This window comes from Telopea speciosissima, chromosome 5 (assembly GCF_018873765.1).
Source record: "Telopea speciosissima isolate NSW1024214 ecotype Mountain lineage chromosome 5, Tspe_v1, whole genome shotgun sequence".
Taxonomy (NCBI): Eukaryota; Viridiplantae; Streptophyta; class Magnoliopsida; order Proteales; family Proteaceae; genus Telopea; species Telopea speciosissima.
Window position 1 is genome coordinate 2517982 of NC_057920.1, and position 27502 is coordinate 2545483.

Consider the following 27502-nt stretch of genomic DNA (forward strand, 5'->3'; position numbering starts at 1 on the left):
CTTCCCCCACCCAAAACACACAAGAAAATAAAAAAAAAACCGACTAATGAGGTAGGATTTGATCCCTGGTCTCTGCTACCAACAGTTTTAAGACATTCCAGCCTAAGCAGAGTGGCACCTTCATGATGTTTGGCAGCAACCTCTCTTTGTAGAAAAATAAATCCCATCCTCAACCGCTTTGTGATGAGAACAACATTCTATATAAGAAATATGAAACAGTATTCCATCACATATTAACAGAAAACCAATAAACACCACTGGAAATACATTTTGAAAGGGAGAGGGGGGGGGGGGGGTTAAGTTAGATCCTTCCACCCATAAGATGAAAACCGCAAACTGATATTAGAGAATTGAGATATACATTTACCCATAAATTAGTACAAGGGCAAACCACCCCCTCCTTTTTGTGGGGGTTGGGGGTTGAGAGTTTGATTAAACTGTGCTTATTAGGCACAGAATGCGAAATTTCCTTTGCCTTCTCTGGAACTTCTTGTTCTTCTGTAATCGATTTCTGCATCAGAGCTTGATAAACCCACCTGATACCTTTTTCTGATTTTGGAGTCCCCTATCTTTGTGAAGACGTCCTCCCCGTCAGTCAATGCATGGTCACTGGACTCATTTGGCTCAGAAACATCCTCAATCTGTCTCCATGGTTTATTATCTGCAACACATAAAAGCAAGTCTTACTGCACACAGGAAGCAATAGTAACCAAACTTTCTATCATTTACTGTCACAAAGAAACCAAACTTCAGTGAGACATTTAAACAGCAAGAACTCAATCCACCTATCAAAACTAGGAACCTGTCCACCTATACTATATGGGTGTGCTGTGAGCCCATCCAGCAAGCACTCTTCTCCCATGAGGATTACAAAAATTTCTTTGTTAGCAAGCAAAACCTCAAGCATTATATATTGGGAAAAGGTTCTCTCCTTTATTCTGCCACCTTTTAGGCTGATGGGCCCACCTGGTTACTCAATATATGGAGCACCCTTTTTTATTTTTTTAGAGGAGGGCTAAAATGCATGGCCCAGACTTTTCTTCCCTCATTTTTCAGCCATCAAAACAAACAGAGACGCTGTGGCAATTTTAATCGTTGAACGGATACAGGACCAAGTGAATTGGCCATCTGTCCAATGTCAAAGACTAACTCATAAAATACGATTAAAATCGGAATATAATCCTCTCCAATTCTTAAAACTGTGCAGTGCAGCAGTGGGTGGAGATGTCAACACCTGACAGCTTGGACATCCAACGGTCCGAGCTAATTGATGTTGACCGTTGGATGTCCGAGTTGCCAGGTGTCAACATTTCCACCTAGCACTGCCGCACTGCAATTTTAAGAATTGGAGAGGATTAACTCTTCAATTCCTTGATTGCCGAGTGCGGTGCAGTTCAGGGTTGAGAGGCCGACACCTGGCAGGCACGACATCCAATGGTCCGAGGACGATTGAGTCAGTTTTTTTTTCCTTTCTTCTCGAGCTTGGCACCGTTGGATGTCGCGCTTGCTAGTTGTCGAGCTCTCGGATCCAAACTGCACCGCACTGCACTTTTAAGGAATTGGACAGGATTTTTTTTCCCATATGGGCCAGCATATATTGAACCATTCCAACTAGCCAATTATATATGAGTCGCAATTGACCAGTTGTTCCACAAGGTATAATGCTTATTTGTTAAAATTCACCTCATCAAGTTATGTGATGTCGACAACCTATCCACAGAATGAGGACCAACTAAGCTGTCATGTGGCAGATTAAAGCATTCAAAGTCACAAGCCTAAAGAAACTTTACCCATAATTATTATTATCCAAAATAGCTTCAAATCTTGAGACTCTGAACAGGAGGATCAACGGTCAGATTGCATCTTAAGACACTTGGACAAAAATTAAACTATAACAATGATAATATGATATATTTAAGATCAAGAGTTACCTATGCATCCATTGCACAAGTTTCCCTGTACTTCACCATGCACTCCCGTGCTGACGTGATCTGCCACCAATTTCAGGCCCTTGTAATTCAGCAAGTCCATCTGTGCTGCCTGCCCATTTGGCAATTCAGGACCCATGCTTTCTTCAATGAAGGGTTTGTTGGAAGTGGTAAAGGGCGTCATGGTAAAGGAGTCATCCATTACGTCAGAAATCTCCACATACTGAGGGGTTGTAATAATTTCATCGGCACTAAACCCAAAGGACGCTCTGTATGCTTCAATTTCTTCTGCATCTGGCTTGCAATTTTTATTGTGCCTGTTCTGCTGTCCATTTCCACCAGTGGAGTAGATTTCTGCTTCCCTGGAAAGAGGCTGCTTCCCTCCACCATGAGGATATGATGGAAGTGATTGCTGGGCCTGGTCCAGATAGAACTGTGCTGAAATAGCAGGGCAAAAGAAACTTGAATCTTGAGACAGCATGAAATTTTTGGATGTGGCTGTGCCAAGCCCAAAGAGCCCAGATGATCCATTCTGAGGATATTGTGAATCTTGATTTGAAATCAAAGAACCCCAATGTGCAGGAAACTCCTGCTCAGGAAAGGATGAGGACACACCATCACCAGAGGTCCCTGAAATAGGTGAAACGAGACTGCTCGCCGGACTTCCAGGATAAAGTGGATATGTTGCTTGAAGATCATTGGCAGCAGCATAATTCGACTTGCCAGAATTTTTGGTATCCAAAGCAGATGAAAGGAACTGAGCGAAAGGCACATCAGGGGATGATGGAGTAAGGTGGGCTAACTCTGGTGGAGGAGTAAGAGGAGCAGTGGATGGCTCGGTTGTAAAGGTAGAGAAAACAGGGGGAGAGACCAACTGTGTCTCATGGGCATATGGCCCTGTGGTAAACATGGTGGATGAAAGCCCACCAGGTGAGTTGGCTGACATGGACAAGAAGCAACTCGGTGATTGGGCGGTTGAAGGGAGAGCAGAATTTGTGAAGGATGCTGGTGAAGATGGCGGCGCTAGAAGGGATGGAGTTATTGTCGGAGCTTGGTGGGTCAGTCCAACAGGTTGAGGTCCATTTGCCCGATTTATCAATGTGTTCCCTTCTGGAATACGAGGAACAATACGTCTTCCACCTTTTTTTGATCCAAAGCAGGACAACCCTCCCCAACAGCCTCCCCATCTCCTCTGCTGCCAAAAAGACGTAGCACTTATGAGTTCTATTAGATTTCATACAAGCACCTACACAGCAATAGACATTCAAAACGCAATGAGGAGCTTCTATACAATGACAGTTCCATATGTATGTTGCTTCATTCTTAATGGAATATCATACTTGTTGCAACCACTTATCCCAAAAGCTCGAGCTGTTAAGTAAGGACCACAGCAACGTATATCAACACACAACAACAATACTCCAAGGATATCATCTTTCTCCAATGAATATTGGTTAACTTGCATTAGAAATATATCAAAATGTGAAAAAAGATATGCAAGCCATGACATAAATCCACAACAAAGTTGACCATGCACTCAAAAGTACCCCATACCATGTAGTTTATTGGGATTGATTGCTCCAGGTCTTGAAATATTCTCCTATTCCCTCAGTTACCATAAGGCCCACTGGCATGCCGAAATTGTAACATTGGATCATCTACCAAGATATAACATCATGGATCCTATTCTGCAACACCATATGAGTAGGTGACACATTAATTTAATTCTTCCATTTCCCTTTTTAGAAAAATAACCAAACTAAGCGCAAACTATATGCCTACTTTTTTTTGGGGGGGGGGGGGGTGGGGGAAGGGAATGATGGGATTCAAGCCAACACTACTATAGAACTCAGAATCTCATTCACAGATCGGAGGGCTCACAAATCAGCAGCTTGATCACTCAGGTAAACCCCCAATTAACAGCATAACTAGGTCTCCTTATAGCCTTCAATATCCCAAGAGTTGATCTCAATCCAACCGGTGGATGTAGAGATATCATATGAATACCAAATTAGAAACTAGGTCTCAGAATTAGCATCAGTAATCAACACAGCCATTCACTCCAAACTAATGTCAGAATACTCACTGACCCACTCAACAGTAGCAGTAACATGTATTAAATTCATAGTAAACCAACAATAACAAACTCAGCCTTATCCCAACTTAATGGGGTCGGCTGCATGGATCCAAACAAAACAAAGTAGGGAAGACTGAGGTCTAAACGAAAAAATGGGAATGAAGAGATGGAAAAAAAGGGTGAGGAATGAGAAGAGAAATGACAAAATAAAGATGGAAAATAAAAAGAAAAATGAAAGTGAAAAAAGAAAGAGGAAAGAGGCACAGCCCAGCACGTCAGGAGAATCTCAGCTAAATGAAGTCCGCTACATGGCTCCTTGCCCTCCAACAGGCTTTATCCAAGGTCATACTTGGTACAAGACCTAGACTATGCACGTCCTTTCTTACAACTTCTCCTATAATCATTTTAGGCCTGCCCCTAGCTCTTTTAGCTCCTTCAATTGGAATCATAACTCCTCCTTACTGGGGCGTCCCTAGGCCTCTGTTGGACATGACCATAACACTTTAAACGACTCTCTCGGAGCTTGTCATTGATCGGGGCAGCTCCCAAGTCAGCTCTAATACGTTTATTCCTAACATCCTTCCCAATTTTTTTGCACATCCATCTTAACATCCTCATCTTTGCTACACAAAGCTTCTCAATACATCATAGCCCGTCATACAACAGTCCTATAGAATTTTCCTTTTAAGCTTTAAAGGAATACGTCGGTCACACAGCTTTCCGGACACACTTCTCTACTTCATTCATCCTACTTTAATTTTCTATGAAACATCATCCTCTATGTCACATTTATTTATGATTGACCATAGCTACACGAGAGGGCTTCATTGCCGGTTCCAACTTCCAACCAGATGCGCAGGCTGATTGTAGTAGCATGGACATCAACGTGGATAACTTGCCTAGCACTATTGGAGTACTGAATATAGGGGACAGCATTGGACGTGGGCAGTGGCATACCCCATCCTTTGCCACAGAGAACATGGGGTCAAAGTTCTGTGTATATAGTGGCAGCTATGGTGGTTTCACTGGTGTGGGGGAGCATACATTTTTATTCATTCCCAGTGCTTATGGGTATGACACCTATTCACAATCACAGATTGGATCGTCCTTTGTGGACAACCTCTTCTCCTACTTGCCTGCCAGCTGTACATGATGGCAACACGATCAAGTCACAATGGCTGGTTCTTCACAGTACGGTGACCTATTCCCTAGGATAGGTTACCTCCAATATGTAGATGAGTCCATTTACAGGGCAGTTGTGGACTTTGAGAATTTCTTCCGGAACATTATGATGTGGCTTGCATTTGTCATACAGTTGGAGGAAAAATGGCATCGGCACCAACGGTCCATGAGTGAGCTTGATCCCCCCACATCATAGTTCGTGGTAATAGCCATTATGATGGCCTGAGGTGTTCCAATTTGTACTCATGTATCAGCAGTTCACCACACATTATTGTATTGTTGGGACTTGGTAGTTGGGTGACTTAGGTCTCTAGATGCTATGTTACATGTACTTGGTAAGTTGGTATTATTTCATAATTAATCAATATTATGTTTCTTCAATCATGGTGCATAATTTACTTGTTTTACTTGCCTTTTAATACTAAAACAAAGTGTAGAATAGGCAATATTAAACAAGGTATACAATAGGGTTTGGCATACACTGCCAGCCAATGGTGCAAATCCAAACCACCATGTTGTAATATGGGGTATAAGGGTAGATTTGTCTTTAGGGTTTCTATATGTTGACCTAAGGGCATTATTGTACTTGTACTCTCCATTGCTTTATAATAAATAAAGGTGGCTAGTGTCAAAGTCACACAAGTCAGTTTTCCCCAAATCTCAACATGGTATACGAGCAGGGAGGTCAAGTGTTCAACTCCTAGGAAGCGCATCAGAAGAGTTTTCCCGACATTTTCTTCTCCATATGTGCTGCGCAAAGGGAATGCCACGTGAGCTTAAGGTGCAAGGACCATGGGATCTTGGCTTACACATGTGGGGGAGTGTTGATGTATACATTGACACTGCCCTTCCCTAACAGTTTGAGCTTTTAGGTGAAACGGTAGCGAACATGGTATCAGATATGAGATCCATCATGGGATCAATGCCCCCTCTCTCTCTCGCGGACCTTCTTTTAGGGCTGCTATCTTTTTCCTACCCTCGGTGGTGTTTTTTCCTTCAGAGGGTTTGTCCCTGGTTGTTCCTCCATTATCTAAACTAGATCTGGTGATTGATGTACGTGTGTTAGTTTCTGTTTGCTACAGTTGAGGTAGCATGTGTTAGTGATTCTTTCTAAAAATTGGTTCATGAAATCCTTGAGATCAGCAATCATGGCGGAGACAGAATTTTCTACTGGATCCAAGGTTTAAATATTGGTATCGGGTATCATATCGGAAGGATGAATTTAAGAGACATTGTTAAAAAATTATTTATCTACCCGTGTCCCCCTTTAGATAGTCCGCCGTGTTAGAGCTCCTGTATGATATACATATTGTTTCCTCCCTTTCCTATAAGGTCAGCCTTTTAGAGGAAGCGGTTTCTACATGGTATCAGAGCAGATAGGGGTCACGACATTGAGTCCCCCTGGGAGCGGGCAGGTGTTAAAAAATTATTTATCCACCCGTGTCCCCCTTTGGATAGTCCGCCGTGTTAGAGCTCCTATATGATATACATATTGTTTCCTCCCTTTCCTATAAGGTCGGTCTTTTAGAGGAAGCGGTTTCTACACATATCTTATCGGAGATATGTATCCTACGCTATAGATATGCATGGACATGGTAAATATACACATGGAAATACACTTTGGAGCAAAAAACAAAATAAATAAGCAATATATAACATGTATCATGCATAAACACTAAAATGGAGAACGTACAACGAGACAAGAATTTTTCATTGATTTGAGTACAAATCCTTGCAAATGATCAAGTTTGATGCATCAACTAACTTAGTTTTTACCTAAATCTATCGATTTATAGCACAAAATAGGATTAAAAAATATGATTTAAATTTTAAACACAAAGATCAGGTTTTTCTGAAACCTATCTTTTCTGTAAAATCACCTTTTTCTGTGAAAACTCCTTCAATCTTTGATCTAAAAAAAATCATAGTCCGATAGTCACATGGGCCTTTAATGGCCGAATCAACATGTATCGGTTGGTATCGGTATGTATCGATATGTATCGAGCTGTATCGGCTGACACACACTGACACCCTCACAGAACCCTTTAACGTACATATCATAAATATCGGTACGTATGGGTATGTATCGTATCGTATCGGACCGTATCGTCTGATACAATATGATACCAACTGAGACACCATTTTCTATTAAAAAATATATATGTACGGTACCGACCCATAACGATATGCATCGGTCCGTATCGTGTCATATCGTCCGATACTTTAAAGCATGACTAGATCAACTGTTACGAACGGAGGAAATCATGGAACTCATGGTGACTTCCCTTAGTTCCCTGTTAGCTCCATCAAATTGGATGGGAGCAATTATTTGACGTGGTCCAGATCCTGCTTTCAATTAATAGATCCTTGTGGTTTTTCCGGGTATCTAGGAGAATTTGAGAAGCCTACAATTGTTGGTCCCTCTATGAAGAAATGGAGTTCTGATAACTCCCTTGTAATGTCTTTTGTTGGTTGTATGGGACAGAATACCGTGGGGGGTATTCTGGTACTTTTTTTTCCCTTTTTTATATTGAGTCGGTTATGAGGGACAGAATTGTCCATGTAATTTGTCTTCTAATATTATAAATGCATTGCTTGGGATCAGCCTTTGATCATCCAAGCCTTATTCCCTAATTCAGATCTGTTAACATGGCATCAGAGTAGGTTTCGAATTAGGGCAACTCTCCTCTCTTCCATTCTCGATTTCTTCTTCTTCTTCTCTCTTTCATTCTCAAGTTCTTCTTCCACCCTTCTCCCTTTGTTCTTCATTCTCCCATTAGGGCAGCACTGATGAGGTGATCTATAGATCCAGTTGCTGCCCTCCATCACCTCATTCATGTTATAAAATGTCAGAATTGATAGAAGCTTGTGTACCCTGCTTGTGAAATTTGAAGCCTTCAAATTTTTGGACTGATTCAACTTTATCTCCCAAGGGATCTCTCCACATTATTGAAGCTCAGGAACTGCAACAGATTTATTGGACAAGGATCTATCTCCAGCCATACTAAAGACTCTCTCTCCCTATCGATTTTTGCTCCCATCTGGTTTTTTTTTTCTAAAACCCTGCAAATATCGATCTTAGGGTTACTGTTCTCTGTTGATGCTGATTTTTGGAAGGATGATTCAGCACTACTAGAAGGCCACTCGATCCAAGTGTTAGCTTATTCCAGTGTGTTTTTGCTTCCATTCTCTCCTACATTGATCTCACCATATTCAGGTTTTTTTTTAAAAACCCTGCAAAAGTCTATCTAGGGGATTGCCCTGGCTGTTGTTGCTGATTTTTTGGAGAAAACTATTACTATATTTCCAGCAGTCTCTCCTCCAATTTTCAGCCTTTATCTTGGAGTATTTGTTGGGGTTCTCTTCACAACAGCCCCTCTCTGCGATTTGGGTTTCTCTGCTATAAGTATGGGTGACTCAATCACTTCCACTGCTACTTCTGATCAGGATGGTCAAGGCAAAACTGATTACCACACTTTTCCTCCTAATCCCATCAAACTGGATGGATCCAACTACTTGTTATGGTCTCGATCTGCAGCCTTTGCTATTGTTGGCCATGGCCTTACTGACCATATTGATGGCACTTGTGTTATGCCGACTGCACCAAGTCCTCTTCAAAGTAGGTGACTTGCCAACAATGGGGTTCTCATGTCATACCTGATTGGTTCTATGACTTCAGACCTTGCACATGGATTTCTTCTCCTTGACACAGCTTTTCAGATTTGATCTGCTTGCAAAGAAACATACGGTTAGCTTGGCAATGATGCCCAGGTTTATGAACTCAGGAAGAAGGTCCTTCACACTACTCAAGGAGAATTATCCGTCTCCAAATACTATGCTACCCTGCGCAGCCTCTGGCAACAATTGGACCACTTCTTTGATTTCCACCCTACTACAACTGCAGACATTACTGCCTATAAGAAACATGTGAACAAGATCAGGGTCTATGATTTCTTGGCAGCGTTGAATGTGGAGTATGACCAGATTTGTGTTCAAGTGTTGGGCCATTCTCCTTTTCCCACACTTGAACAGTCCTATACCTTGGTCTCCTCTGCGGGCGAGCTGTCAAGCACGTACAAACCACCAACCACCTTACCACATGCAATTGTATGACCCATTACAAAGACCTGGAACAAATAGTGAGTGGGAAAAAATATTACTTTGCAGTTCAAGTCCCTAGTAATACTACTAATGGACAATAAATTAGTAGAGAACTTAGGATCATGTAGAACAGAAGAAAGACAGAGAAAAGAAGTGCACTTAACGGATCCCTTGGCCGAGATTGGGGAAAGAGACCCATCAGCAACACGAACTTTATGCTGACCAGATAAAGGATAATATTTCAGAAAAAGGGAAGAAGAACCTGTCATGTGGTTTGTAGCACCCAAGTCAATGACCCAAGAGTCGGGTATGACGGTGGTGCTATTCCCACTAAAAATACCTGGAGAAGGAGTGGTAGGAGGATCGGATGGCAGGGAAATAGCCGATGCAGCCAAAGAAGGAGACCCAGACGAAGATGTATCAGAGGGCTGGTCATCAGTAGTTGCTTGATTGGTCCGGGTAGTGTTGGACCGATAGGAACCCCCTCTCCCACGCCCGCGAGTGTCTGCACGGCGACCATGTAGCTTCCAGCATCAATCTTTAGTGTGCCATTCCTTTCCACAATGATCACACTTAATAGGAGGACGGTCACCACATGAACGATCATTATTGGAAGAGCGTGAAGAATTCCCACGGGAAGGGGCTGCAGGGCAAAAATAAGAGCTGAACGTTCCTGAGTAACAGTAGTAATCATGGTAGTCCGGTGACTATCTTCGACTGCAAGAATAGCATATGCCTGCTCAAGAGTGGGAAGAGGTTCCCGATTCAGAATGTTTGACCGGATCGGATCAAATTCTATATTAACGCCAGCCAAAATATCAAACACCCATAAGCCGTCTTCCCATTTCCGGAAAGCAGTGGCATCTATATCGCAGGTTGTAGTGTAGGTGCCCAAAAAATAAAGTTGCTGCCACATCGTGCACATCTTATTGTAGTACTGAGATAGGAATAACTCCAACTGTTTGGTGGAGTGGATCTTCTGGCGAAGTTCATAACACTGGGCTGCATTCCTAACCTGCGAATATGTGTCTTGGGCTGTCTTCCAAATTTTTGCTGCCAAATCAAGTAGAAGATAACGACCAACAATTTCTTGCTCCATCGAATTCACCAAATATGACATAACCAGGAAGTTAAAATTCATCCACTTATCCTGGGCAGCACTGGTATCAGTAGGCTTGACAGTGGTTCCAGTGATGTAGCCAAAGAGACCACGGGAACCAATCGCAAACAGGTAAGAATGAGACCACAACAGGTAATTGGCCCCATTTAGTTTGATAGGACTGGTTGGAAAAGGAACAAAATCACGCTGTGAATCTACGATAGGCCATCATGGCCAGAGGAGGCAAACGTGATGTCAAAGCTATTAGGCATGGTGGCTGGTCACAAGAAAAGTCTCAAAAAAGAGAGAGAAAAAGTTGCAGAAATTTTATTGCATAGGGAAAAAAATGGTAGAGAAAAAAAGGCCCTTGATGGGAGTCAACTCACCACCAGGGGAGGGGAAAAAATAGCGCAAGGCTATGGGAAGGTCTCCCGCGAGAAAAAAAGGAAGAAGGAGGTCGCGGGAGAGTGATGGTGATCTGGAGAGGGTGGCAGAGGCTTGGGAGGGCTGGCGAAAGAGGTGGCGGTGCTATAGGGGGCTGACGGAAGGGGTGGCAGTGCTGTTGGGGGCTGGCGGAAGTGGTGGTGGCTGCTGGCTGCTAGGGCGAGATCACGATGGAGAGAAAAAATAAAAATAATAGAAAAAAAGGAAAGGAAGTTAGGTCCCATATTCTCAGATTTTTAGCTCTGATGCCATGTTGAAATCCTTGAATAATGGCTTGAGTCAGAGTGACTACAGTCGACCTTTATTTATAATAAGAGAAGGAATGTTCTAGAATAGATACAAGGACAAAATTACCCCTATGACATTTTTACCCTTGAAACCCATATTACAACAAATTCCAACTCCATTCCCATGTTAGTGGTAGCAGATGGGTCCTCCCTTCACAGTGTGGACAACATCAAATCAAAGGCTGTTAATTATTTCAAGAATTTGTTCAGGGCCTTCAATTCCCTCTGGTCTTATCCTTGACAACCTGCTCCACAAATTCATCCCCAATCATCTCATCAACTCCCTCTAGGCTTTCCCTACAGAGGGTGAAATTGCAGTTGATGTCCACTCCCACAAGGCTAATAAAGCCCCTAGTCCTGGCGGCTTTAGTATGGGATTCTTCTTCTCCTCCTAGGATATCATTAAGGAAGACCTCATTCGGGCCATCCAGAGTTGCTTCTTCAATCCTAGTCAGGTAAAGGGGATTAATCACACCTTTTGCCTCATTCCCAAGAAGGAAGGTGCCTCTATATCCAATTTCAGGCCCATCTCCCTATACAACCTTCTGCACAAATTTATTGCAAAGGTTCTCACCAATAGGTTAAAATCAGTGGTCGACTTGTTTGTAAGTGATAACCAGACGGCTTCCATAGCTGGTAGAAGCATCTCATAGAACATTCTTATTTGCAATGAGATCATCACAAGTTTTGATATAAAATTCCAACCCCTACAACCCTCATGAAGATTGACATCCATAAAGCTTTTGACTCCTTGCAGTGGGATTTTATTCACGGAGTCATGGTAAAGATGGCTTGCCCTCTGGTGTTTGTAAATTGGATTCACTGTTGTATCTACACAACATCCTTCTCAGTTTTGGTCAACGATAGTCTGGTGGGGGTACTTTGTCTCCTCTGTGGGAATCCGTTAGGGATGCCTTCTCTCCACTTACATATTCACCCTAGCTCTAGAAGTCTCTAGACTTGCACAGATCAGCAGCTCATCTCTCCTATCCCAAAGTGTAAGGCTCTCAAGCTCTCCCACTTGGCCTTTGCAGATGATCTTATGATATTCTTTAAAGCTTCCATTGCATCTCCCGAGACCGTTATGCCTTGCTTACAACTCATTTGAGGATCTTTTAGGCCTCTATATTAACCGAAAGAAATCCCTCTTGTTTTTGGCCGGTGTCTCTAATATGTTCAAAGCTAGCCTTATTGAGAAGACATGGTTCTCTATTGGGCATCTCCCAGTTAAATATTTGGGTTTGCCTCTTAATCCCCGCCAGATTATCAGCTCACCATTGCTCTCACATTTAAATCTCATTCGGAAGAAGCTTCAACTCTAGAAAGGCAAGCTCCTCTCCTATGCAAGTCGATTGGTTCTTATCAAATCAGTTCTCCAATCTTCATAAATTTATTGGTCAGGAATTTTTGGTTTCCCCCAATCCATCATCAAAGATTTGGAATCGCCTAATGTTTGCCTTCCTTTGAAAGGAAACAAACACCTCTAGATTCCTTTGCCCCATCAATTAGGTTATTGCCTACCTTCCCAACATAGTTCTAAAACTTGTCAAGATCTCGAAAAACTTGACCTGGTTGAGACGAGATAGTATGTGAAATAATAAAAAAAATGCAATGCTTCGAAAAATTCGACCAAAATTTTGAATATTTCGAGAAATCTCGATGAAATCTCAAATATTTCGAGAATCTCGACCTCCTCAGTACTCCTATAGTCATAGTATTGTATTGTTAGGACTTGGGATGCAATATGCATTGTGAATTATGTATTATTCATTGTACTTGGGTTGGGCGTCTATGTAATATGCATTGTGAACACTTCACTGTATCTTGTGGTTTGTAGTAGAAACTTTAAGTCTTCATCCATTATTGCATAATTTACTTGTTTTACTTGCCAATTATGTCTCATATCATTCAAACAATGTGTAGATTAGGCAATTTTACAGTAAGGGTTCGGCCTTTATTGCAACCAAGGGTGCAAATCCAAAACATCAAATTGGGTGTTTTTTTTCTTCCAATTTGAAGATTTAAATATGTTTATTAACACTAAAACAAGCTCCCCTTAAAGTTTTGGAGCCAATTGCAGCCATTTGCCCACCGAAACACGATTCTGAAATTATAAAAAAACAAAGCACATTGTCTCACCGAGATCTTAGTGAGATCTCGAGAACTCGGAAAACTCGACCTGGTCGAGATGGCTGTTCGAGACGAGTTTTTGAACCATGCTTCCCACGGAGGGAGGCCTTGGTGTGAAAAGGATCAAAGAAGTCAACACAGCCAACATCATCAAGCTGATCTGGAATCTTGTGACTAAGAAGAAAAGTATTTGGGTTGATTCGGTCTACTCGGGTATCCTGCGTTCTGACTATATTTGGACTGCTCCTACCCCATCTAATGCATCTTGGGTCTGGAGCAATATTCTAAAGCTTCGGCCTATTGCTATCAGTGCCGTATCTACTCATATTGTCGATGGTGCCTCCACTTATCTGTGGTTGGATCATTGGCACCCTATGGGGGTTCTTCTCTACTCGTAAGTGCCAGAGCCATATATAGTTTGGGGCTCTCCAAACAATATACAGTTGCTGACATCATTTCCCTTTGTGATTGAGCTCCTCTGGTTTCTTCATCCTCCACGCTCTCAGTTGTATAGAATTCCTTACCCTCCATTGATAGAGGGCCTCAAGGTAGGGGTGACTTTGTTTTTTGGGTGCCATCCTCTTCGGGCCTCTTCAGCTCCAAAGCGGCTTGGAATTTCATTTGTTCTCAAGGGCCCATATCTATTTAGCGTAACCTTGTCTGGTTCAAAGAACATATCCCTTTTGCAGTTTTACAGTTTGGTGGGCCCTCTCCAACTGCCTCCCAACGCAGTACTTCCTCGTTCCCCGCCAGATTGTTGTCTCCCCCTTCTGTTGTCTTTGTTGGAACGCCATGAAGACATTAATCATCTATTCTTTGCTTGCCCCTCCTCCCATTCTATTTGGAAAGGGGTACTAGCTAAATGTTGGCCAAGAAATCGCAAGATCCTTCCTTTATAGAGAGAATGGATTTAGGTTGACATGCCCTTCTCCTACGGCGACCACCTCTCCTCTATTTTAAAGGTAAAGGCCCACCAGAGAGAGGCAGGTGCTTTCATGAATGAATGCGGTAAACAAAAAAATCTGCCAGTTCTTCAATATATGATTCAATTGGTAAATTAGCCTTTGCTGCCAACATCAATCAAATTTGGATGGAGTGAAACATTAGGAAATGGTCCTCTTGCTCAAGACCTTTCAAGCAGATTTGGGACTCAATCTCCTTCGACATCAAGTGCAAGTTATCTTTTGTCTATTCTCATTGTACTGATTCCCCAAGGAACAAGCATATTGTTGTGTCCAAAGGTCTCCCTCTTTCCTATCTGCAGCCCCCTCCCATTTCAGGATCGGGCTTTGGTTTGTTGTGTTGATGTCCTGTATTTTTTCTTCTTCCCCACTTTAGGGCCCCCTGTTTTCTCTTTCCTCTTAGTAATGAATTTATTTATTTACCAAAAAAAAAAAAAAATACGACTTCACCAAGTTATGCCTTAGGCATATATTCCTCCTTTCCCATTATAGAAGTTACTCTTTCCGTTCGCAATTGCAGCCTGACTATCACAATAAAGTAATATAGATGGCACAGGCTTTGGCTATAAAGGAATATCTACCATTAGGTTACTTACCATTCGGCTTTTGTACCAGCTTTTTCTAAAGCCACAAATTCAGCCTCCATGATGGATCTTGTACCATAGGTTTGTTTAGCTGATCTCTATGAGATCGCTCCACCACCTAGTGTGAATACAGATCCACTGGTTGCTAACAATTCTTTTGTATCCGAAATCCCGTTTGCATCACAGTCCCTTCAAGTACTGTCAGGTTACAACTATAGTGTATGCCATAATCTATGGTAACCTTCACATACCTCATCAACCTTACAAGAGCATTCCAATGCTCTACGCCAGGGTTGTGAGTAAATTGACTAAACTAGCCAACCACAAGTGCAATGCCGGGTCTTGTACAGTTCATCAAGACACAAAACCAATTATTTGTGAATATTCCTTTTGGGAAGCAGTTCACTTTTGTGTCTTCCTAAATGACCACCGACAACCAAAGGTGTCTTCATAGATGAGTATTCAAAATATCTGTACTTTTTGAGCATGTTCTCTACATAATGAGATTGAGACAACATAATTTCATCATGTTTCCTAATGATCTTGATTCCTAGAATCACAGAAGCTTCTCCCATGTCCTTTGTATCAAAATTTGACATTAAGAGTTACTTTGTTGATTCAACAATCTCAAGATTTTTACCCAAAATTATCATTATCAACATATAAAATAATAAATATACCTTTGTCAATATTGAATCTACTATAAACACACCTATCATCATCATTTATGCAAAAGCTATTTCATATCAATACAATATCAAGTTTTTCATGCCATTGTTTAGATGCTTGTTTCAAAATTCAAACCATACAAGGACTTAACTAGTTTACATGTTTTATGTTCTTGTCCTTGTACCACACAACCTTTAGGTTGTCTAATATATCTCCTCTTCCAAGTCTCCATTCAAAAATGTGTTGTTTACACATCTATTTGATGTATCACTAATTTATATATCGAAGCAGCAACAACTACAACTCTTATGGTGGTTATTCTAGCAACCGGGAAGAAAGTGTCAAAGTAGTCTATGATCTTCTTGTGTTTAAAACCTTTGACTACTAACCTTGTTTGAACTTGTAAAGTGACCCATCCGATTTCAATTTTTTCTTAAATATCCATTTGGTATCCAACATCTTGGTACTCAGTAGTAGGTCAATCAACTCTCATGTATGATTGGCTATTATGGAGTCTCACTAACTTTTAATAGCCTCCTCCCAACAAATAGAATTTGGAGAAGTTATTGCCTCTTGATATGTAAGTGGGTCTTGGTCAACAAATAAACAAACATATCATCACCCAAGTTGGTGGCTTTCTTTTGTCTCTTACTTCTCCTTAGATCACCTTCAACACTAGGTTGAATATCATTTTCAAATGACTAGTCTTTAGCAATAGATCTAGATTTAACCATATTGGACAAGTCCTTCCTTATGGGAAAATATATTCTCAAAGAATTCAGCGTCCCTTGACTCAATGATGGTGTTGGCCTCAAACAGGTTCTATATGATCTTGATTACCAAAAACCTTATAGTCGCACTATGTTGCATACCCAATAAAAACACAATCACATGTCTAGGGTCCTAGTTTCCTTTTCTTAGGTTCAGGTATTCCCACCACTGCTAAACATCCCCAAACCTTCAAATACTTTAAAGTTTGTTTCCTCCGATGCCATCATTCAAAAGGTAGAAGGTTCGTCTTCTTATGAGGGATTACATTTAGAATGTAACAAGCTGATAGAATGGCTTCCCCCCACATATTTAAGTGTAATTCTAAACTTGTCGACATGGAGTTCATCATTTCTTTCTATGTTCTGCTCTTCCTTTCTACAACTACATTTTGACTCGGTTTGGTAAGGGGTTGTAATCTCATGCACAATCCCATTCTCCTCACACAACCTAGATAGACTTTGTGTACCATACTCAGTCCCTCTATCAGTCTTCAACCTCTTTATCTTCCTTCCCAACTGATTTTCAACCTCCAATTTGCATAATATAAAAGCACTTTCAGCCTCATCTTTAATCCTTAGGAGATATATCTTGATATATCTAGAGAAGTCATCTACAAAGGTAATGAAATATCTCTTACTACCTCTTGACTCATGTGACTAATCACCAAGGTCATTATGCACCAACTCTAGAAGTCAACTTAGTCTTTGTACAGACTTGTGAGACTTCTTAGAGAACTTAGCATCCACACAAACTTGACATTTGTCAATAGTCGGTTTGGGATTACTTTCTATGAAACCTAGATTAGAAAGTCTCTTAATGTAGAGTGCACTACGATGCCCTAATCTAGCATGCCACAAATCAAAGGACTCCATCATGTAAATAGAAGAGGGGTTCGGATTTTCAATCATAATATCAGAAATGCAAAGTATAAACAGCCCATTAGACAAATACCCCTTCTCCACATACACATCATTCTTAAGTACAATTACTTTATCAACCTTTATTATTGTCAATTTCAGTGTTCCGCCTTGTTGAGGAACGAACTTGACACTAAATTCCGACCAATCTCCGACACAAGCAACACTACTTTGAGCAAAAATATCTTTCCCTAAATTAACTTCAGGATCATTTGGCCCTTCCCAATGACACGTGAGGTTTGGGAGTTACCCATGTAGACCATGTCATTGGAATCAACTGTTTAACAGTTATAAAAAGGAATTCGGATCCCCACATATGTGCTTAGTAGCATCTGTGTCAATGATCCACGCTTTTGGTCTTTCAACCAAGTTTACTTTAGCCACAACCGCTGCAAAAGTTTTCGCCTCCGTGGATTCACCTTGGCTTTGTTGTAGCCTATGTTCTTTAGTTGTCGACAGCCACGTTTAAAGTGACCAGAAGCAGTTCCTTTTCTTCTTCTTGAATTTGTTTTCCTTTTAACATGAAGGTTTTTTTTGAACTGCTCGTTCTTGTCGGACTCAACAAGGTTAACCTTGGACTTGAATTCCTTGACCTTCTCCATCTTGTCCTTTTCCCAGTTCTTCTCCTCAATCTTCACTCGGATGATTATTTGGTCAAGTGACCAATCCTTCCTCTAATGCTTCAAATTGAGTTTTATGTCATTCCAAGAGACCACTTCTCCAAAAGAGAGCTAGCCACAAAATCATCTGGCAAGACCAGGCCTTCCTCTGCCAACTTGGCAACCAGGACTTGAAACCTGTCAATTTGAGTAGAGATAATAATATCATCTTTCATAATCAAATCAAGAAAATTTGTGTTGGAATATGTAATCTAGAATACCGTGGGGGTGTTCTGGTCCTTTTGGGCTTGCTTAGTTGTTAAGTTATTAGGATTAGATTGCTGCTCTTATTGGGTCAGCTAGTTAGGGGTATTTTTGTCTATTTACGTTCCTTTGTAATATTCCTCTATTATAAATAGAGGGGCTTACCTATCAATGAATCTAACACATTCTATTCTCTAATTCTCTCTTTCTAACCCACAGTTCTGGTAACAATTTGCTAGCACATACTTTTTACTACTGGCATCCTCTATAGCATATTTCTCCAATGGTAAAAACCAGGGTTAGAATACCCTATTGGACTCGCTTAGCCCATCCAACTATGCAATAGCCAAATATTTAAGAATAGTAGCAATATTGAAGATATTTGGTTGTTGTCTACCTATTTGAGGATTTGTTGCCTACCTATATGAGGATTTACAGTTGGGTTGATTATTTCTGCTGCCTAATTCAATTTATTCTGCTGCTTGCTGCCCTAGTTCTACACTTCAAGATTTTGTCACTAGCATAGTTTGAGAACTCGCGAGATCTCGCCAAGATCTCAACGAGTTTCTCGGTTTTTTGAGAAACCGAGACGAGTTGGCATACGAGTTGCAAAAGTGCAACAACTCGACCAAGATCTCGAGAATCTTGACCCAAACTCCTTTATATGAGTGCCAAATCTCGAGATCTTGGTGGAAAATCTTGGTATACAGACACCTATCTATGTAAACCTTGGCATACAGACACTTATTTAGACCAAGAACTAAGACAGACACTTATTTATGCCTAATATTATTTAAGTAAATGTTTTTGTATTTCATTTACTTAAGATATTATTCATAAATAAGCAAATACCCCCTATTTGAATCCAATAAAAATAGTTAAAAAATCAAATTCCAAAAGGAAAAAAAGTCAACCCCCAGTTCAAGAACAAAAACTGGATTTTCGGCGGTATGTGCAATTTTCAATTTTCTAATGCTGGGGTTTTTCTCAAATCTAAAATTTCCATAAATCTTAATATGGTAAAACATTGCTAAAAACCAAAAGTGCGGTAAAATGTCCAAGAAAATATTTTCATTCAGAACGATTTTGACAGTATTCGTGCATACCAAATTAAGTTTGACCGGTACATAACTCCTATTTGGACTTTGTTTTTGCAAAATCTGATAGTGCCATTGTGTTTAAATGGCCTAAAATAGGCTGAATACCAAGTTTCAGACCCAAACTAGGTCTAACACCCACCGAGTTTAGGTTTCGAGTCGGAAAAAAAAATGCACCAACTCGGCGAGATCTCGACTCGACTCGGTTTTTCAAGGGACCGAGTTGGTACCGAGTTCCGAGTTTTAATACCTTGGTCACTATGACAATCTGAGATTCATCATTGGACAGCTATTGAAGATTGGTGAAAGTTTGCTGATCAAGTCTGCCAAGGTTTTGGAGATCAATTATTTCAAGTTCTTGAAGGTTTATTTGGGAGCTTCATTGATCTGTCAAGTTGGACTCTGCTGCAACTTAGTTTCTTCCCATTTTGTTCAAGTTGGGCATTAGTGCCTTATATGCACCAATTTGAGGGGGAGTGTTAGAATATTGGAGTTTTTTTCTTATTAGTTCAAGCTAGATCTTCCTTCTTTACTTATTTGTATAATCCAGCTTGAGGGGGAGTGTTAGAATATGTAATCCAGAATACTGTGGGGGTATTGGTCCTTTTGGGCTTGCTTAGTTGTTAAGTTATTAGGATTAGATTGCTGCTCTTATTGAGTCAGCTAGTTAGGGGTATTTTTGTCTATTTATGTCCCTTTGTAATATTTTCCTCCATTATAAATTGAGGGGCTTACCTATCAATGAATCTAACACATTCTATTCTCTAATTCTCTCTTTCTAACCCACGGTTCTGCTAACATGGTATCAGAGCAGGTCTGATCTAGGTTAGAAAGAAGAAAAAAAACCCTCCTTTTCTTCTTCTCTTCAATCGACTTCTCCCTCCTTTATCTCTTTCTCGGTTTCACCTTCTACTGGTTTTTCTTCTTCTCATCCTTGTAAGGGGGCAGCACTAATGAGGTAAAAACCTAAACCAATGATTTAGTTGCTTCCCTCCTCCATCCTATCTATTTTTATCATTGAAATTCTACTGGAAGCATACCTGCGATTTGGAGTTTTTTCCAGAATTCCTTGAAGATCAGCTTCCTATCATTATTGAAGGCTGATCTTCCACCATTGGAGCTCCCTTTGCTTTCTTTTCCAGCACCTATCTACCCTATTCTATTGTTCTCTTTCCCTTTTTTTCTTTTTCTCCAGCTTTCATTCACCTTTCCAACCTTGATACCCTAATCGATTCTAGGGTTACAATTCTCTGTTCAAGCTGAACTTTTGTGGGTTGCTTTCCTCCATTATAAGGACCACTTAACCTCATTATTACACCTGTCCAAGCTTTTTGAAGACCCCTACCCCAATCGATCTCTACTTTTCAGGGTTTTCCAAAACCTTGAAACAAATAGATTTTTGGGAGAGGGATGTTTGCTGCTACTGAAGTGCTTTAGAGGTGGTTCTAACATTAAGAGTGACATACTCCTTCATCAATTCATAGCTTGAAGAAGTTTTATTCACTGTGATAGCAACTGCCCTAATTTTCTGTAACTTTTTGGTGTCTCTCCTTCTTGAAGATCAAGTCTCATTCTAACTAGAGATTGGTTATTCGCATTGGAGGTCCCATTTAAGCAGTAGTAATCAACATCTATTGCAAGTCTACATCAGCAATTGAAGCCCTCATTCCCTATATTGATCTCAATTTTAGGGTTTTCTAAAACCCTGACTAAAATCGATTTTAGGGTTAGGGTTGTCCTATCAAGCTGATTTTTTTAGGGGAGTCTTATCAATACCAGAGGAGTATTCAACCCAAATTTCAGCATCATTCTTGGAGTTTTTTTGAAAAAATTCAGGTTTCACTCTTATGGCTCGATTTCTCCAACTATCAACCTATTCTTTTACTAGTTCCTATGTGGCTGGCTGCTTCAACTACCTATGGATCTGTTGGGTTATTTATCTTATACTTGTTGGTTCTATTGAGCTTTACTACATACCTTGCTGGTTCTTTTGATTGGCTTCTGTAAACATGACTGGTCGACATGTTACTGCTGCCTTTATGAGGACTACTGTTGTCCTGTTCTTGAGACTGAGTATCCTATTATTGGAGATCGGATTTCTTTCATTGTTGAAGACTCAAATCTACTACCCTGGAGATCAGTTTATTTGGGATTACAACAGCGTGTTCCATAGTTATTGGTTGCAACTACGCACCTATTCAATTGTGTGAAGTTTTTTCTACTGATTCAAATCCAACTTACTTTGAGAGCTTGATCCTAGCATTGTTCATTAATTCAAATCTGATCTAAGTTTTTTTTAAGTTTATTACATCAATTCTGCACAGATATCTTCGTCAGTTTTATTTAGCATGTGGGAGTTTACAAATTGGAATTTTGCATACTGGTTCTTTCGTGTTTGAAAATTGATCAAGCCTTGAAGATTGGAGTCTTTCCTTCAAATCAGATTTGTTTACTTATTAGATTTGAATATTGGAGTTTGGTGTCTCTCCCCTGCAGGAGTTTCCATCTAAGGAGTTTGTTTGATCGTTTGAAGATGGTTGAAATTTTATATGTTACATTGTTTTTCTCCATGATTCTTTAACCCACTACCTTTTCACTTACCCATCTCCCATACCATGCCTTTGGCTTTTACCCATAACCACTTTGGAAGTTTATGGTTTACTTTACTTTGCCATTTCTTCTTTTTCCATTCCCATAGCACCTTGGAAATTCTGGAAGATTATACTTTTGCACTATCTCTTACATCATCTCTGTTATGTCCACATGTACTACTACACGTGAAGGGGAGATTATGTATAGTACACCTACAGACATTGCAGAAGCAAAACTTGCAGGAACACTTGGTGCAAAACATAGAAGATCAGTGTTTCCACCATTACTATTGAGTATCCTTTGTTATTGGGTTGAGTTTGCCATAAGGGGGAGATTGAAGTATTACAGTATTGAAGATATTTGGTTGTTGTCTACCTATTTGAGGATTTGTTGCCTACCTATATGAGGATTTACAGTTGGGTTGATTATTTCTGCTGCCTGATTCAATTTATTCTGCTGCTTGCTGCCCTAGTTCTATACTTCAAGATTTTATGTCACTGACTCACTATGACAATTTGAGATTCATTATTGGACAGCTATTGAAGATTGGTGAAAGTTTGTCGATCAAGTCTGCCCAGGTTTTGGAGATCAATTATTTCAAGTTCTTGAAGGTTTATTTGGGAGCTTCATTGATCTGTCAAGTTGGACTCTGCTGCAACTTAGTTTCTTCTCATTTTGTTCAAGTTGGGCATTAGTGCCTTATATGCGCCAACTTGAGGGGGAGTGTTAGAATATTAGAGTTTTTTTCTTATTAGTTCAAGCTGGATCTTCCTTCTTTACTTATTTGTATAATCTAACTTGAGGGGGAGTGTTAGAATATGTAATCCAGAATACCGTGGGGGTATTCTGGTCCTTTTGGTCTTTGCTTAGTTGTTAAGTTATTAGGATTAGATTGCTGCTCTTATTGAGTCAGCTAGTTAGGGGTATTTTTGTCTATTTATGTCCCTTTGTAATATTTTCCTCTATTTATAATAGAGGGGCTTACCTATCAATGAATCTAACACATTCTATTATCTAATTCTCTCTTTCTAACCCACGATTCTGCTAACAATTTGCTAACACATACTTCTTACTACTGGCATCCTCTATAGCATATTTCTCCAATGGTGAAAACCAGGGTCGGAATACCTTATTGGACTCGCTTAGCCCATCCAACTATGCAATAGCCAAATATTTAAGAATAGTAGCAATTTTGTAAATAGACTGAAGTTGCAATGGGAGAATGGCAATCTTGTAAATAATTAGATATTCTAAGCAACTACTTGGTAGACATGGATATAAAGGCGATTAGGATTTATTGTCTGAGGGGTAGACTAGGAAATAAAATTAAAGTTAGGACATGAGGGGCTTAGAGGTAAAGGGAGGGGTAAATATGGAACTTCAGCAAATAAAAGAAATTAAAACCACCCACGACGAAAGGCTACCTTCAACCTTCAGACACATCCATGGAAGAAACCAGCAGATCTCGTAGGCTGGATTGACGTGCAGTGCTTCCTCTCTAAGGCTCAAACTGATCCAAGGATTTTGAAGGTGGTTTGCAACTAGGAGACCTTTCAGATGCAACTCACAGAAGCCTCAAACATTGGTTGAAGAAGTACTGCTCGTTCGAAAACCCAGTACCTGGCAGGTTCAGGTTAGTCTAACTCCTTTGTTGCAGCTCTGTTGGTTCTGAAATTTCTGGCAGATGTCTGAAATTCAATGGCCTGTTGATTCCAACCAAGAGAGTGAAGAGACACCTAAAACTGAGATCCACAATATAAAATAAAGTTGCTGCAAACTCGAACCAGGCGGTAGAAGCAGACCAGATCTGAACCTGGCTTTGAAGCTCACTATGGAACGCATATATGGGGCTAAGATTCTGGAACTGTAATCGCCTATAGATAGGCTTCGTTCGACACAGCTTTCAGAGCCATTCACCAAAAATTAAAGATTCGGCAAACCTCCTTGATTTTGATCTGCTGCAGGTTTACTCAGCACCAGAACAAAGGAAGTTTCAGGGTATGCAAAAAGTAAGAAAGAAAAGAGGAATAGCAGGGAAGGAAGAGAGAAAGAAGGACACACAAGGCCACGCAGGCTCACTTCAAGCAAAACCCAATTTCTTTCATTCAATTCTTCTCCCCGTTCTAAGTATTACACTGTCAGTATAAAGAAGACTCTCTTGCATAGAAATAGAAACCTAACAAAAGTGGAAACCAACTCAAAGAAGAAACTAACAAATTAAGCCATATCTAAGAAAACTAAAATACCAAAGAAATCCCTACGTAATCTACCCAACCTCCTAAAATAAAGAGAATAAGATAAGCTAAATATTGCATCCTATATATTCTACCAGCCCTTGTCAGACCATTGAATGGCCCTATCTTATCAAAATTAGAGACTATGACTTCCCATAGTCGGAATAACAGTAGCACTTGGAGAACTTTGAGATGACACACTTCTATAATCTCAATACTAAGATCTGAAGAATTGTTGGAAATAATATCAAATACATTAAGAATAGAACTTCTTTCAACCGCTTAACTCTTAAATGAAGCAACCTCATACATTAGGAGAACCTGATACACGAACACTTGGGTGGGGCTGAGTCGTGCCACTAATCACTCTTTAAGATTGTAGTAGCCCTTTATGGTGTAATATGGGTTCTTGCGAATCCTCCAAGATGAAACAACCACCCCTTAGGACTTCCAATAGTTGTTGCACTCACTTACTGAACCACATCGGGACACCCACAGGTTGTGCTCAATCAACCAAAAGAATGGAACAAAGAGAACTCTGAAAATAGTAAATAAAAGGCAAAATCAAAAAGAGAGAGAGAGCAAATGAATTTGAGAGAGGTGATAGAACATTTAGAAAATGATCTCTAAAGTGCCCAGGACGTCCTCTATTTATAGAGGAGAGATGCCCCTTAGAAACACTTGTCCAAAGGAGCGCAAAAGATGTGTCTCTTAGAGAGAAGACATAAAAAACTAATTGTTGTTGGTGTCCAAAGCACTCTGGACGACGTGCGATGCAGGATCGCCGATGTCGGCGACACGTTGGCGATGCTCATCCGATGCCAACAATGTGTTAGACGATGATCATCTGACGTTGGTAAAAGTGTAAAACCTCATTCAACATCGAAAAAGAGCATATTGCATATCACTAAGGTTCCTAACAAACCCCGACTTAGAAACCTGTTAGGTACTTGACTGATACGCCAAAAGCTCCAAAGCTGATGGAACGCGTTAAATCAAACCCTTTAACCTATCCCATACTAGGCTAGCCCAATCTAGCGTCCATACACTAGAGTAGGCCCCATTAGGCACATAATAGACCACCATGCTTCCGTAGCCGTCATCCTCGGCGGCTCTCACTCTGGCAGTAGGTTCCAGGGTTTTTGTCTAGCGACAGGTAGCCCTTTCTTGATGGCTTTCACTCTACTCCAGGTAACCCTCTCCTAGGTAGCCATTTCCGTGACTCGAACCTGTGACATGGTGTCTGGCTCTGATACCAAATGTTAGGTTACTTGATTGATACACCAAAAGCTCCTGAGCCGATGGAACGCGTTGAATCAAGCCCTTTAACCTATCCCATACTAGGCTGGCCCAATCTAGCACCCATACACTAGAGTGGGCCCCATTAGGAACATAACAAAACCACTCTGGCCGACATTCAACCAAAATAGCCGATATAGGGAAAAATGAATCCGACATCAAAATATCCCTTCTGACGCCAGCAAAAGAAAAACCAAATTCAAGTCCGGAGCAGAGAAAAAGACATCACACACACTAAGGCCTTACCTCGCCACTCCACACCCCGGCCAGGCCTAGCCTGACCTAGCTCGACATGCACACAAGTCCAGAGCGGAGAAAAAGACATCACACACACTAAGGCTTTACCTCGCCACTCCACAACCCGGCCAGGCCTAGCCTGACCTAGCTCGACATGCACACAAGTGTGAAAATAAACCCCAAACTCCCTCGGAGACATAGGGAGCTTTTCTTCCAAAGAATCCTACCCTTGTACCTATCCCATACTAGGCTGGCCCAATCTAGCACCCATACACTAGAGTGGGCCCCATTAGGCACATAACAAAACCACTCTGGCCGACATTCAACCAAAATAGCCGATATAGGGAAAAATGAATCCGACGTCAAAATATCCCTTCTGACGCCAGCAAAAGAAAAACCAAATTCAAGTCCGGAGCAGAGAAAAAGACATCACACACACTAAGGCCTTACCTGGCCACTCCACACCCCGGCCAGGCCTAGCCTGACCTAGCTCGACATGCACACAAGTCCAGAGCGGAGAAAAAGACATCACACACACACTAAGGCTTTACCTCGCCACTCCATAACCCGGCCAGGCCTAGCCTGACCTAGCTCGACATGCACACAAGTGTGAAAATAAACCCCAAACTCCCTCGGAGACATAGGGAGCTTTTCTTCCAAAGAATCCTACCCTTGTAGTTCCCATTATACAATATTAACCACACTCTACTCTCTTCCCCAAGCAATGTGGGACTAAAACTATGTTAGTATTTTGCTTTACAAAAAAACAACAATGGGGAGGTCAAGGGTTCAAATCTTGTGGGAGACAAAAACAAAGAAAACCAAAAGAGGTATTTTGAAACTTCTTTTCCCCTTTATAAGTTCATTTAATACAACAGTTTTTTTTTTCAAGAACTTCAAGCGATGCAAGAGTGCTAGGGAAAGAGAAGTGAAAATCTTAACGAGTCTTAACAACAACTTAAGCATTTACGAAGTCAGGCGCAGCCCACGTTTGAACATTCGGATGCTGCTTTTAACAAGCTGATATCACTCGTTGGGTGGAAGTGCAAGAAAACGAGCCCTTGACAACGAAGAGCAACCCGCGGACGAACATAAACTAGTTCAAACCGAATCCGTGCTTCCAAGCTGGGTCTTCAACAACAAACCTCTTGTGGCCGATTTTGTACCGTTGGATCGTGGTCTGATCGACATCATTGTGTCAAGGAGCATGACCTCAACTCTTTCGAGATGGCTTGATCTTTTAATTTGGGTCTTAGATCTGTCCTTTCTTATGTGGAGCAGCTTTTTAATCTAAGAATGGCTAATAGCGATGGTAGCAGCAGCCGTGGTAGCCGCAGAAAAGGTACATTAGATTTAGAATTCAGCAGTAAGGGAAACAATCAACATTATAAGAATCTAATAAAAAAGCAAGACGGCAGAGATGGATCAAACACCATAACCGAGTCCACCTGCAACAACAATAACCGAGTTCCTCTTTTTTCTCCGGGACCTCATTTTAAGATCAAGGCCCATTCACAACCAAAACGAGGAGTGATTTACACTAAAAGGAACAGGGAGAGAATCCACCAAGCTGAAGGCACCTACCAATTGAATAAAGGCACAGAATTTTCTGCAGTAACAGCTCAGATCTGAGCAGGAAGAAAGGAAAGTAGCATAAAAGAAAAACACAACAAAAAGAGGATCGAGTAAAACATACCCGTTCCGGCTGGGGAAACCTAGTCTCAGAGGAGCCGACAGCGCTAATAGAGGCCCCGTTGCTTCCTTCGCCATTGCCTACCATTCTTAAGGAGCTTCCTCTCACATTTTTCAAAGGAAAGAACAAGCGAAATCAGTTACGGAAGGATCAAACTTGAGATTGACTCAAAGAAAACCACAGAAGAGAGAGAGAGAGTAAGTGATGTGAACTGGGAAATGTGTGAGTAAAGAGAGGAGAGAGGGCAGTGAGGACTGAGGAGTGAGTGAGTAATGTAAAGTGGGATACGTGTCTGTGAGAGAGGGTGGGGAGAGCATTCCCTTCTAAAGAAAAATG

General features: G+C 40.9%; 1 protein-coding gene across 2 annotated transcripts; it reads right to left on the reverse strand.

Annotated features, from left to right (window-relative positions):
• Positions 1-410: 410 nt before the first annotated feature.
• LOC122661610 (uncharacterized protein At1g76660-like) lies at positions 411-27331 on the reverse strand. Of its 2 annotated transcripts, none has more exons than XM_043857064.1 (3): positions 27170-27331; positions 1932-3120; positions 411-661 (listed from the first exon to the last, which is right to left on the reverse strand). In XM_043857064.1, exons 1-3 carry the CDS (start codon positions 27251-27253, stop codon positions 447-449), a joined length of 1488 nt encoding a protein of 495 aa, XP_043712999.1. In that variant the 5' UTR covers positions 27254-27331; the 3' UTR covers positions 411-446. The 2 variants fall into 2 exon arrangements, with proteins under 2 accessions (XP_043712999.1, XP_043712998.1); XM_043857063.1 differs by having other exon boundaries at positions 1932-3123.
• Between the last annotated feature and the right edge of the window lie 171 nt (positions 27332-27502).

Bases quoted from the DNA above. Each gene is read 5' to 3' on its own strand.
- LOC122661610 (XM_043857063.1), bottom strand. From the start codon at position 27,253: ATGGTAGGCAATGGCGAAGGAAGCAACGGGGCCTCTATTAGCGCTGTC. The intron at 3,124-27,169 runs GTATGTTTTACT...TCTTTTTGGCAG, and splicing joins GGTTTCCCCAGCCGGAACGG to CAGAGGAGATGGGGAGGCTG. The intron at 662-1,931 runs GTAACTCTTGAT...TATGTGTTGCAG, and splicing joins CTTGTGCAATGGATGCATAG to ATAATAAACCATGGAGACAG.